This window comes from Rhizophagus irregularis, chromosome 14, assembly GCF_026210795.1.
Source record: "Rhizophagus irregularis chromosome 14, complete sequence".
NCBI classification, from domain to species: Eukaryota; Fungi; Glomeromycota; class Glomeromycetes; order Glomerales; family Glomeraceae; genus Rhizophagus; species Rhizophagus irregularis.
This window is the reverse complement of record NC_089442.1, coordinates 420718-435464: the sequence shown is the minus strand read 5'-3', so window position 1 is coordinate 435464 and position 14747 is coordinate 420718. Positions and strand designations below refer to the sequence as shown.

The 14747-nt window shown below is 24.7% G+C and overlaps 3 protein-coding genes across 3 annotated transcripts; 1 reads left to right on the top strand and 2 right to left on the bottom strand.

Moving 5' to 3' along the window:
- Positions 1–5918: 5918 nt before the first annotated feature.
- OCT59_005809 (uncharacterized protein) lies at positions 5919–7528 on the bottom strand (the record flags this gene model as incomplete). Its single annotated transcript, XM_066140847.1, has 6 exons — positions 5919–5923; positions 5995–6021; positions 6087–6368; positions 6843–6951; positions 7019–7179; positions 7357–7528. The coding sequence occupies 6 exons, from the start codon at positions 7526–7528 to the stop codon at positions 5919–5921; spliced, it is 756 nt and encodes a 251-aa protein (XP_065997692.1).
- Positions 7529–11175: 3647 nt separating this feature from the next.
- Positions 11176–12699, bottom strand: OCT59_005808 (uncharacterized protein; the record flags this gene model as incomplete). The annotated part of the gene is made up of 2 exons (XM_025318517.2): positions 11176–12382; positions 12449–12699. The coding sequence occupies 2 exons, from the start codon at positions 12697–12699 to the stop codon at positions 11176–11178; spliced, it is 1458 nt and encodes a 485-aa protein (XP_025175966.2).
- Positions 12700–12915: 216 nt separating this feature from the next.
- Positions 12916–13329, top strand: OCT59_005807 (uncharacterized protein; the record flags this gene model as incomplete). Its single annotated transcript, XM_025332189.1, has 1 exon — positions 12916–13329. The coding sequence occupies one exon, from the start codon at positions 12916–12918 to the stop codon at positions 13327–13329; it is 414 nt and encodes a 137-aa protein (XP_025175965.1).
- Positions 13330–14747: the final 1418 nt, after the last annotated feature.

The window sequence follows — 14747 nt, the reverse complement described above, 5'->3', positions numbered from 1 at the left end:
TTTATAAATTAAATTAAATTAAATTATATAAAATAAGCGCCAAAATATGAAAGAATTTTTTTTTTTACTTGCCGAATTTCCTGTTCAAATAACTGAAAAACTGGCTTCCTAAAAAAATTTTCCGATTTCCTTACAAAAAGAGAATATTTATTTAGTGATATTCGTTAAATTTTTTAAAAAAAAAATTAAGAAAAATTGAACCAGAAAAACTCAAAAACCAGAAGCTCGCTTAATGTAAATTTATTATAGTAATATCTTAAGTCTTAACAGTCACATTATTAAACATAATAAAATAATATATTTTACTCATTGCGATGTGTTTAAAATACTTAAAATAACACATATTAGTCACGATGTATTCGGAAAAGTATATAAAATACTATCTTCTTTCCCTATTATAATAATATTACTTACAGTAATATCTCAGAATGGTTACTTCATTAGACTGTTATATTTTAGGCGAATCTATTAAACATTTATTCTCGGCTGTAATTGGCGAGCGAATTTTATTATATAATAATGAAATCACAATTGACGAATTCAAAATTAATCATCTCAGGGACAACTTAGTAAATTTTAATATAACAGATAATATTTTGTTTCTTTATTTAATAATTTAAAGTTAACTAATTTTTATGTAACATGATTTAAAAAAAAATAATAATTTTGTAAATATTAATGCAATATTTTATTCTTTATTTAATAAAATTTAAAATTGACTAATTACAAAAAAATTTAAAAAGTAAAAATTTAATTAAGTTAATTTATAAAAACTTTTGCTTAAAGCTATTATTAATAAATGGTCTTTATGATAATAACTTGGAGATAATCGATAATTACGGATCTATAAATAGAAATAAAAGTGGTTATCCTATGATCACTCAGATAAATGAGTTATTGAATTACTAGGCTGATATCAGAACGCTCATCCACGCTTACTCAGGCACATATACCAGATTTCATCTAGACTCACAAAGAATCCCGACAAATAAATATATTTGGAAAACCTTAGACATATATATACGTGAGCAGACCCATGAACTAAATCGTAAAAAAGCCTTCATTGCAATTAAAGCTCTAAACACAATAACTCACCTAATATCAGGGATATTTTTTGGACACAGAATTTTCTGGATTTCTACCTGGTCTTTATGATAGTAACTTGGAGATAATTAAATAATCGATAATGATCTATAATAGAAATAAAAAAGGTTATCCTATGATCACTCAGATAAATGAGTTATTGAATTACTAGGCTGATATCAGAACGCTCATCCACGCTTACTCAGGCACATATACCAGATTTCATCTAGACTCACAAAGAATCCCGACAGATAATATATTTGGAAAACCTTAGACATATATATACGTGTGCAGACCCATGAACTAAATCGTAAAAAAGTCTTCATTGCAATTACAATAACTCACCTAATATCAGGATAATAAATAAATTTCTGTTGATATTGTTAAATCAACCAAGGATTCTAATCTACAAGAATAATTATTACATTTAAAATACTTTTATAAGGTCCAAACTACTCTTATTTATAAGAAATTTTACATTATATTTTAATTGATATTTTATTACTTATAATGAGTCATAATTATTAATACTTATAATAAGATGAATAATTACAAATAATAATTTCCATCATATTCCTTTTCAATAAAATAACTTGTAATGATTCATAATTATTAATATTTACAATATGAATAATTACAAACCCTGATTACTAATTTTCCATTATATTCTTTTTTTCAATAAAATAACTTATGATGAGCCATTATTAATGTTTACAATAAGATGAATAATTATAAAATTTTCCATTATATTCTTTTTTGCTTATAATGAGTCATAATTATTAATATTTACAACAAGATAAATAATTACAAACTCTGATTACTAATTTTCCATTATATTCTTTACTTAATTATTAATAATAATACCTAGTAACTATTATTCATTATTTTGTAATGGGTTATAATAATTATATTGTATTGTTTTATTTTCACTTGATCCACTTGATCACTATGAAATTGAAATTTTGAATATATTTTAACACAGTTTACAATATTTCATATGACTTGCTATGCCCAAATTCATTAATATGTCATATTTCTTTTGATCTACTGTATTATATTATTTCATGTGATCTATTAAATTTAAATTCTAACATCATAATTCTTAATAGAATTCTAAGTAATACTGTTATAACTTACATAATAATTTACATAGAGTTTATAAAAATATATTTAAACTAGTTTGTGTAAATTGATTAATTTTAATAACTAATAATTTGGATTTGTATAGTGCTGGCCCAAATTATGAAATTTTAGCAAAGTGAAGGACTATATACTGCTTGTATCAGTTCTCATTGTCTGCCCGCTCAGTGTGAGTTGATGTAGATGTTATCCCGACTGAATGGTTCGAATTCGATTTTTGTATCTACATCACAGTCCGATCGAGTTTGATATAAGTAACCCATCAAGTTATACATCAATTGAGCTTAAATATTAATTGGCCTGATTTTTCCAATCAACCGATATGATATGATATTTTTTTTAAAAAAAAAAAAGTCTGGAAAAAATATTGGGATAATTTAAAAACAAATTTTGTTTAATTTTTTTAAAAACTTTACCATTAAAAATTTTTAAATTATCTTTGCTTTTCTAAATGAGAATTTGAATTATCATATATGTCATTATCATCCATAAAATAAAAATAAATTAATAAATTATTGCTTTCTATTATTATTATAATATATTATAAAATTTTGTACTATTTGCTGCATTTAGATGATGCTTCTTTGTTTGTTGCACAGCAGATTCTTTTCCATAATATCTATAAAAAATATTATATATAATCCGAATATCTGAATAAATCTACAATATTATATCTCGTAAATAGTTTAGCTTAGTTTTAAATTTTGCTGAAAAAATCCACAACTTATTAACTAGCGAGTAAGGAAACAGAAATAAAGTGAAGAAATTATTTGTACAAAAGTGGAAAAATAAAAAAAATTTCTTTGCATATAAAATAAAGTTCAAAAAAATAATTATGTAAGACAAATTTGCTTTTATAGCAAAGTTCATTACAATAAACACTAAATATAACAATTATACTCGCATATTATTATTATTCCAGAATTATGCAAATTATGCAAGAACAATCTTCTTTTTAGAACAAAGTAATTTAGCTCTACTAATTACTATGTATTAAAATCATAAGACCTCTGGTTGTTTCCTAGACACTATACAAAAAATATTTATAGATTTTTAAAATGTTCCATGACGTTATAGGTTAAAGACATTTAAAGGTATTATATTGTAAAAATATGTCTAGCGTGTAGTAAAATTGATCAGAAAATTAGAAAATTTTATTTCATTTTTTACGTTTTTTTTTTTGTAGAAAATTAGAAAAAAAAATACTATTGTATCAGTAATCCACATTTTATTTTTTTTTTATTAGAGTTTAAATTAAATTTTTTTGAAAGAAATCACTTCAAAAAAATATTTTTTTTTTTCATTAGAAAATTAGTCTTAGGTACTGTATATAGAGGGATGTTAGGCATAACAATAATACACCGCCACATTTAAATTCCATTGTTTACACCATTCCAAAGTCCCGTTCAATTCTCTAGAATGTCCAGTGGTCTATAAACAAAAAAAAAGAATGTTACTGTATTTCTTAATACAATCGAATATAACTCCCCATATAGTACTTCCAATAGTCTGGATTCATTTAAATCTTCGAAAGTTTGGTCCTACAAAAAAGAAACCCAGCGTGGTACAAAAAATAAAATAAAATACAAAATAAAAAAAAACCTAAATAATAAAGGTTTACTTTTTTTTTAAAATAAAAAAGGGAAAACTTTAAATAAGAGAAGTCGAGTGAACTTACAAAAAATTTAAGAGAAAAAATACTGAAAAGATATTAAAAAATTTTGAAGATATGCCTTCAAAATGATTTAAAAAAATTTATTTTGGTAAAAAAAATTTATTTTATTTTTGGTAACTAAAAATAAAAAAAAAAAATATTTTGGTATGAATGTTCTGACGGCAAGCTTCCATTAACGAGGGTGATGAAGCCCAACGGACAGCTAGGTCGTCTGAAAAAAAATAAAAAAAAATGATTAAAAGAAAAAAAGAACAAAAAAAAAATAAAGATATTATAATAATAATACAAAAAAAAATCGGGTTTAAAAAAGAAAACGAAAAAAATAATTTGAATAATTTCGGTTTGAAAAAAAAATTAAAAAATTTCCACTTTTTAAAAGAAATATTGATCAATATCGTTATTATAAAAAAGAACCAATCAAAAATTACATTAACCGGCCACATGATCTCAACAGCTAACCAATCAGATATGGAATAGATCAGGCGCAGACATATCACGCGCTTCCATGTTACACTTACAAATTCACATCGTAAAATTTAAATAATGAAATGATTAATTATCTACATTTATTCTATATTAGTGAATTAAATCATTAAATAAAAAATCCATAGAATACGAAAATTTTTTTAATCATTTCACATCACAGATTTTTATTAAAGAGTATATACTGTATAATACGTTTAATTTATTCATATGGAATAAATTCATTTTCCTATAATATCTATTCAAGAAATTTAATGCTTATTTGCAGAAGAAAACAACACCATAACATGGAATGATAGTTCCTAATTCTTATATAGTAGTAGAAAACAGATCTTATTTTTTTCTTTTTCGGTAATAATAATGTATTCTAAATCTATACAGTTTATTTAATGTGAAGTTTCTAAATTTTTTAAACAATTTATTAATTCTGGTCATGCTTTCAAAAGAAGCTGAAATTACTTTAGCAGATCTAAAGTAATGATAATAGTTCTTTCACCATACAATATTCTAAAGGTTCTCACTGCCAATTTATTCGCCAAGTATTCTTTATTATACGAAGTAATAAAGAATACAAACATTTCATAAAAATTAAAGATTATAAACAACTAAAATTATAAAAATGTGGCTAAACGCTAAAGTTATTATATCAATCCATAAAATTAATATCATTGCTCTTTAGTATGTAAAAGAATCTCTGAGCGAAAGTTCAACTTGATGAGTTAACTCAAGATTCAAAGTGCATATTAAAGTTCTAAATTAAAAGGTTGGAAATAACCAAAAAAACTTCAACCGATTAGAAACTATTTAACCAAGGGCCTTAATAAATTAATTAATCGATTAATATTAAAATCTTTTTAGCTGCAGTTTGTACCAATTTTTTTTTACTCATATATTTAGCTGCACGAAGCAATATTTAATTAATTTTACTGTATCTGTATTATTATTAAACGAATTTGGAGAATATGTGACCGAAATTTCACCTTGCATTATAGAACCATGATTTAGATAATTTTGATCGATTAACCGAATTTTGAGATGCTCTAACTGGTTAATCATCCATTACTATTAATCGGTTCAAATCTCTAAAGTAAAAAGCTGATACTTTCTATCATAAAGAATATTATCAAAGAATAATTTTCCACAATTTATTTAGAACCATTTTTATATAACGTACACACAAAATAATCTATTAAGCCACAATTATTACATAAACTTCTAATGGATGTGTTATACTGCTGTAATAAAGGCGCTACAAAAAAGTAATTTTACATTAATAAACTTAGTTATCAACCGTTAATACTTATTAATATTTTAGATAATTTAATATAATAATTTATTTAATAAAAAAAAAACATTTTAAAATTTACTACAATGTTAATCTTCAAATATGAATAATAGATAATATGAACTTTACTATATTTCCATCAAAATGTTCCAGAATAATATTAAAAATATCAGTTCAAAATAAAGTTGTATCTAATGTGTTTTTTTTTATATACTAAATATTTTCAATTAAAGTAAATGGGTTTTAATTTTCTTAATCTATAATAAAAAAATTGTTTAATTAAAATTTACTAATAGATCAAAAATCACATGAAAAAGAAATAAATTACCTTTAGTAAAATCCATTTTTAAGGAATCTGTAAAATAAAAGAATAATTATTACTCTAAATAGATTTAAATAATTATTTTTTATTAAAATTACCTGAATATTCTAAATCATCATTGTCTGCATTTTTGGGCTCTGGAAGATTTTTAAAATCCAAAAGTTTACTTGTATATACTGCTTGAGGATGTGTTGTATATAAGAGATTACTAGTAGATGATAATGATGATTGAATCATTGAAGATGATAACTTTTTATTAATATCATCTGTTTCTTTAACTTGTCTATAAATTACAGAATTCACATTATTATTATGAGTATCATTCCATAAATCATAAATTAACTGTTGTAATTCACTTGCATTAGGTCGTTTTAAAGGGTCTGCATTCCAACATTGATTAATAATGTCAAAAATTAATTGAGGAATTCTATAATTAGACTTTGGTCTCAACCCATTACAAATTTTCATTGCTAAGAATTCATCATGAGCCATATCATAATAGGGAGGGAAACCTGTAGAAATTTCATATGCAATAATTCCATATCCATAAATATCACTTGCTTGACTATATTCTTTTCCTCTTAAAACTTCAGGAGCTACATAAGGTAATACTCCATATATTTTTTTATTACTATTTTGAGAAGATTTGACATTTGCTGGTTGGCATAATCCCAAATCAGTAATATAAGCATCTCGTTTAAAATCGCTTAATATATTCCCACAATGAAAATCATGATGTATTAATCCTTTATCATGAATATCTTTAAGTCCAATTGTAATAGCAGTTAAATTACTCAACTTTTGCTCCCAATTCAGTGAAATGAAGTTGTTATTTAAATGTTGTCTTAAACTACCATTTTTCAATTCCATTACCATCATAAAATTATTTTTTGTTGGATCTTTGGTAATGCCAAAACAACGAACTGTAAAACCCAGAGAATATACTAAAATATTTGATTCAATCTTAAAATAAAATTATGGTTAGTTTTTTTATAAAGACTAATGAAGATTCATAAAAATAATATCTTACTTCTTTTAAAAAATCTGCTGTAATATCTTGTGAATCATGTAAGCACTTTAAAGCGACTTTTTTTTTACCATTTCGTTTCCATTGATCATTTTCATAATCCCAATTATACATAAGGCCATCTTTCCAAACTGCTTTAAAAGTAGTTCCAAATCCCCCTTTTGCTAAATATTCAACATTTTCAAATTTATCATATTCAATCCACTCTATGATATGGTCCTCATCTTTAGCTTTTAATTGTGCTTTTTGAATAAATTCATCAACGACATGATTTCCACTTGTCCAATTTTTGAAATTTTGTTTAAAATGTTGTGAATTACATGACCGACAATAAGAAATACCAGTTTTAGGCTGCTTACATTTTTTACATAAACCATATCTTTTATAACATTCTTTTAATTCTTTGTCTGTTATTAGTTTATCAATTAACGATTTTTGTTCTTCAGTCAATTTCTGATACTCAAAGTCTTTTATTTGTTCAAATATATCATCACTTAGTTTAATTTCATCCATTTTAATAAATAATTTATTAAACAAAAATAAGTTATTAATTCGTATATAAAAACTACAAAAAAAAAAATAATAAAAAAGGAAAGAAAAAAAAATAGTGATGAAACGACTGAAACGTTATTTTATGTTGTAATGATTTCATGATCGGCAACAAAATTATCAAAAAAAGACTAGTTAAAATAAAATAACACAGAAGAAACACAATAATCTTGATCGGCAATTAAATTTATACAATTTTGGCAATTGCAGCTTTTTATTTAAATTCTCCATAACAGGCAACGTGAGTTTAAACTTTTACGAATGTTGATTATTACCGTTACTATCCAAAAGAGAATTTGAAAATTTGAGAAAGAATTCGTTAATTTCTGTTGGAATTGATATCATATTAACAAAATCTGAAAATAATTTATAAAGAATTGCGAATAAAAAAAAAAACTATAATATATCTTTATATATACTGTATATTAAACAAATTATTTTAAAAATATTTACAAAAATCTTAGTTTTTGACTTCAAATTTTCACTTAAATTTTCATTCTGAAAAATGATTAATTAATAAATAAAATCATCTCTTTAATAAAAATGTGAATTTTTAATATTTAATAAATTCAATAAATTATTGATAGACCTTTTATTTGGAATTCGAATTTTAATTTAAAATTTTACACTTAGAATATATCATAGTATAATTTGAACTTCAAGTTTATTTCTTTGAAAGGAATATTAATGTTAATGTTAATTTCTAATTAATTAATTAGGCAGTTGTTAATTTTTAATAACTTACAGAAAAACTTTCAATTTAGCAATTTTTATTTATCAGTATTTATTCTTTAATTTATTTATCTGAATAAATATTAAGTTTAATATTTAATATATAAAGAAAAAATAACATTCTATATTTCTAAAAAATAAAATTATAAGTTAACTTAGTCATAACAGGGAGTTTCATATGAGACAACATATTAATACTAATATTTGTTATGTAAATAACTAATTTACAAATATTAAGAAGTGTTCAAATTTCAAAAATATATTACTTTCAATATATATATATATCAAAAAAAAATCGTCAAAATTAATAAAAAAAAAATAAAAATAAAAATACACTAAATTTGCAAAAAAAATTTGTCAGATCTAATTAAAAAAAAAAAAAGGTTCTATTCTATTGTTCTATTGTACTCTTTTTAATTATTCAAATTATTTTAAAAAAAAAACTAATTTTGAATTTCCCATAATTTGGATTGTACGAAATCTTAAAAGACCCGGAAAAGCCATGCAGATATAGGTAAAAATTTATACAAAAAAAAAGAACCTTCCAGAACTTCACTCTAAACAACCACGTGATAAACAACGCCAAGAAACTTTACATCATCGGTTACGACAACTCACTTTCAACGTTGACACCTCTGTCACAGAGTCACTTATACGACATCGGTAGCTCGAATTATTCTTCCTCTCCCTCTTGTTCTCTTCCCGACTTTTCTCTTCTTCCATGTGACGGTAATTGTTTTATATTACATAGCTTTACTTTTTAACCATATAGATGATAGAAATATGCTCTGCGTCCGGGTTTTATTTGTAGAGGGTAAATTATAAAACTATTTTTAGTTTTTTTTTAGCTTATACCTTGGTTAGGGCGGTTACACCCTTAGGGCTTAGGGTGTATCTGCCATTTTCTTTTTTTTTCTGGGTTCGATCAAGGTGGCGCCGCCACTATTGCAGTCTGGCTTACTGCTTTTTTTTTGAATTACTTTTCGATTCTAGCATATAGTTTCTATTGTAATTTACACTGTAACTTAGTTCACTTATAGAATTAAAAATAAAAATAAAATAAAATGATTACGAACAGAATCAATTTATTATGTTTTGGAATAATGGATTACAAATAGGAAGAATTTTTGATTTTGATAAAAATTCAGAAGAATTTATTGTTAGACATTATATAGTTATTAGTAATCAAGATAATATAGATCTAGAATTACGTAACTGTAGCGGTTGTAGTTTGAAGAATGAAGAGAAATGAATTTTCATCTAGAAAATGTTTGTTAAAATTAAAGAAACCAAAATTATTTCTTATTGGATAAAAATATAATTTTTTTTATAAATGAGTTTTCTGAAGAACGAATAATCATGTTAACGTATGCTCAATATTTAGATATTTTCCAAATTATGGAGACACATCAAAACTTATTATTGAACCCACGAAACTATCAATTTTGGATTCCCGTTATACAATATATTTATCCAGACAAGATTTACTATAGATTTTTCGAAAACCTTACATAGAACCCGATCTCAATGAGATGGAGAGAAATAGAGCTTGATTCATGAAAGATTCAGAGTTTATCACTCGAAAGAACAAAAAAAAAAATAACAAAGAATTAGCTTTAATCTGTTTTTTGTGTCTACTCGACATAATTCTTTTTGAGAACTTTACATTTTTAACCAAGAGAATAAAAATAAGTTGGCTTGGACCAATTACAGTAAAATCTATTTTTCCAAGTTAACATATCTTCTAGTTGAAATCTTTTCATTACTACGCAAACGCAAGCGTACAAAGCGTGGAATGAATTCACTAACTATTTCAGAACGTTTTGGCCTTTTTGCTGAACCATGATTTGGAAAAATTATTGTGAATCGATTACGTAAGTTTCGCTATTCTAATTACGGAAATTAATTAAATGATATTGAAACGGAATTATATTTAATTTTTTTTTAATTTATTATTTGATTTAAACTCATAATTGAGAAAAAGATAATATTTGAAATATGATATTATATATAAATTTACGCTTTGTGGCTTTATTATAACTTTTATGTTAAATTGCTTTAACGTTAATATATAAAAACTCAAATCTTTTAAAGGTAAAAATTATAGGCACGAAAATAACCTACAAATAGACATTTTAAAATATTGATCACATATTAATATTTTTTAGAGAAAAATATATGCAATCATTCTTAATTCTTCTTATCAAAAAAGTTTTAAACTTTTGATATCGTTTGCCAAGACTGCTCGTTTTTAATGTCTAAAAATGAAAATAAAAAGAATGAACTTTTAAATTCAATACGGAAAAGAAATTTGGTAATTTAGCAAATTTGTAATTTTTTAAAATCCAAATAATATTATCGTTCAATTTCCTTTACCATCGGGAAATTATAAAATAATCACAAGACAAGTATATTTTTCATATATGTATAATTTATTGTGAAAATGCACGATACAGGTAACGGCTGGTAACGCGCGTCAGGTATCTGACGCACATCAGTTATTTATTAGTTATTTGATAGGGGGGTTAGAATATCACCGAACTACGAAGCAGTTCGGATGATATTTTAACACCCTATCAAATAACTGTGTTATTCTGCAGCCGCCAATGATCATCTTATAAATACAATAATCTATTGATTAAACAATGGTAGTTTATTTATAGCTTAATAAAAAAATATCAGCATGATGAAAAAAGCATGATCCCATTTGGCTGTAGAATAACATGTTATTGGTTCAATTTCACATGATTTGATAATATACCTTTAACATCATTTATTTATTTATTTATTTATTTTTTTTTGAAAATAAAAAATTTATATTGTGAAAACAGAAATATGAATGATCTTTAAGGACATTTATTTTACAATATTTTATTCTCTTATTTTTTCGTGATTTGAAATACTTCATAATCTTCTATATAAAATTTATCTTCAGTATCCCTTATTCTTTTCTCATAGTCAGTTTGCTTACATACATTAGAATCAAATGGATGCTCGTTTCCATAAGCACTACAATATAATTTAAGATCAGAACCACCAAATGTGGGACCATGATAACGATAATAACATAATGCTTTATCTATATTTTTGATGCGACTTAAAATTAGATCATTAATCACATCTTTATTTTTATAAGAAAATATAAAACTATAATAAGATTGACCCCAACCGGGTCTACCACATCCATCACAATTTTTCCATATTGAAGGATTATATCCACCCAAGATTTCGTCAGTTCCCTTTACTTTAATAAATGTAATAGTATTAGGTTTATCATCACATAATCCATGAAATTTTTTAGGACTAAATCCATCACGACTACCTCTTAATAATAATTCGAATTTGTATGGTAAATATAATTCTCTCACGTATGAAAATTTACTATTACAATCCACTTTATCAATCCATCTTGAAATAGTTGAAGTTATATTTAAATTAACAATATTTGATTCAATATCATCACTTATTTTTAAGTTCCTGGGAAGTGATATATTGCTATAATTTGGCTCGATATCAGGATCCATATAAGAATTCAATAAATCTTTATAAAGTTGATGGTTTAAAAGTTTTTTGTATGGACTCACTTTATGCAAAAATTCCTTAGATGATAAACTAAAAAATCTAACTAAAGGTAAACAATTTTGTAAAGTATTTTCCATCATTTTAAAGTTTTCATCTGTCCAAGTATCGGGATCAGAAATGAAAGTTTGATTTTGCGCAAGTCCCCATTTTAACACATGTTTCCATACTTCAATTTCTTTCATTTGCAAATCATCCCTTTTAATAAGTGAAATTAATGATTTTTCGGGTAACGAAGTAAAATCAAGCGATTTAAATATTTTTTCGGGTGATTTAGCCATAAAATCTGTACAAAATTGTTGAAGTTCTGATAAATTATTAGACTGAAAACTTGTTCGATGTATAAGTTCAAAATGTTGTTCCATCCACTCAATTTTGTTTTCAATTAAATATTTTTGTAAATAGTCAACTAATTCGTGAAGAAGTAGTTCATCAGCAGCAATCAAAATTTTAATAATATTCAAATTATCTTGTTTATTTAATGAAAAAATGCCACCATAAAGATACCTATATTAAGATTTATATAAAATATTAAAATTTGTCATTTTAAATTAATTATATGTATTAATTTACCTCAAGATAATTTGAAAGGTTTCCGGAGAAATATTTGATAATTTAATATGAGCTAAAACATCATTATTCTTTTTGTTTGAAGTTAAAATTCTTCGTAAAAATGAAGAACGGTGACATAGGATAATCATATGTGCACGAAATATTTTTACGTTAGGATCCTTACCAACTTCAATAGTAATATCATAATATTCATTATCCTCTAAAATTTCAATATAGTTTTGACTTAATTTTGAAAAAAATTGAATAGACATTTTTTAAGTATAATTCAACTTTATTAAAAGAAAAAAAAAATTTTTTTTTTTTAACCGCATGATCGACTTATAAATTTGCAGGTGAACTTGTGTCACAAACAGTAACCTGCCTATGGATGCATGTAAGTTATAACGTTGAACAACGTTGAACAAATTTTTAACCATTTTTGTTTTATTTACTTATTTTTTTTTTTCTTTTTCATCGATTACTAAAAAATGTCTATTCAATTTTTTCCGAAATTAAGTCAAAATTTTATTAAATTATCGGATAATGGTGAATATTATGATATTACGATTGAAGTTAGCAAAGACCCTAACGTAAAAATATTTCGTGCACATACTGGTATTTTATGTTACCGTTCTCTATATTTAAGAAGATATTTAGCTTTAAATAAGAAGAATAATGATAATGTCTTGGCTCAGACCAAATACGAAGTTCCATTCTTTAAAGTACTATTTCCATCAGAACTGACGGTAGAAGAGATCTTAGCAACTAGGTCGGAAGATAAACTTAAGTCAAGAGCTCCCAACCGATATTTAATTTACAGAATCGCATTCCTTAAGGAGCTTAGGGGTCAGGGAGCGATATCAAATTTACAAAGATTTATTGAATTCTTATATGGATCCTGATTTTTTAAACCAGTTAGCAGTAATATTCCACTTCCTAGAAATTTAAAAATTAATGGAATCATTGATTCAAATATTATAATTTAAATATTGCTTCAATTGTTTCAAGGTGGATTGATAAAGAGAATATTAACAATAAATTAGCACATCTTAGAAATTTATATTTACCATACAAATTCGATTTATTACTAAGAAAGAATCAAAATAGATTTACTCCTAAAAAATTTAATGAATTATGTGATGATAAACCCCAATACTGTTATATTTATTAAAGTAGAGGGAACTGGTGAAAACTTAGACGGACGTAATCCTTTAATATGGAAATCTCCTAGTAATAGTTGGGTCAATATAGTCAATCTTATAGTTTTATATTCGTCATTTAAGAATAAAGATAAATTAGGTGAATTTGAGTCGTGTAAACAATATAGATAAAGCATTATGGAACTCTAATTGTGATGGTCCTCATTTAGTTCTTCTGATCTTCATATATCAGTTGATCATTGGGAAACAATACTGATTATAGTATATGTGTAAAAGCTAATTATGAGAAAGAAATATTGAAGATGAATTTAATATAGAAGAGTACGAAGTTTTTCAATTAATAAGAAATTAATTTGAATAACTTTATTATATAATAAAAGTACGATTACATCAATTACTACAAATATTGAACTTCATGGTATTCCCGGCATAACGTACATTTTTTTCATCTTTTAAAGTGAACACATCATGTGATTAATATTATTGTATTGTTAATTTTTAAGTAATTCCAATCAAGTAATTCGTTATGGTACATTAATTCATAAGAAAATTCATAAATATGCCTAATATAATTTTTGCATCAAGATCTTACATCCTAACTGGGGAAAAAAATATTATGCCGTTCTAAATAGAAACGACAAACGCTATTAATTTTTTTTTTACACGACGGACTGCTGTTATTTTATTTAAATATCATCCTGACTTGTATCAAAATTACAATAACATTGGGTTCCCTAGCATTTGTCAAAAGGCGATTCCAAAAATTCATCTAATTGTCTTTCAATTGGTCTGAACCTTTGATGATTAAGGCCATCATATAGAATCCAATATAGAGTTGGATGTGTCTGTAGATATCATAACAGCAAGTGTAAGAATATATGAAGAAGTTCTGATAGTATCATTTCAGGTTTTGCCATATTTCCTAAATTTCATAGTGTTTGTTTTTTTCCTCCACTTCTTCCAGAGTAACACAAGATGTATCTCATGATAAAATAAACTATATAATAAGGATATGTCAAAATTGTTACCATACACAATCAAACATAGTTTTAGTTGGAATATCTTTGAGTCCTAAATCATTTCTCCCTTATATCTTCATGTTGTACTCGATTCTATAAAGATTATAATTTCATAAAAATCTGCAGCAAATATTCAATAAA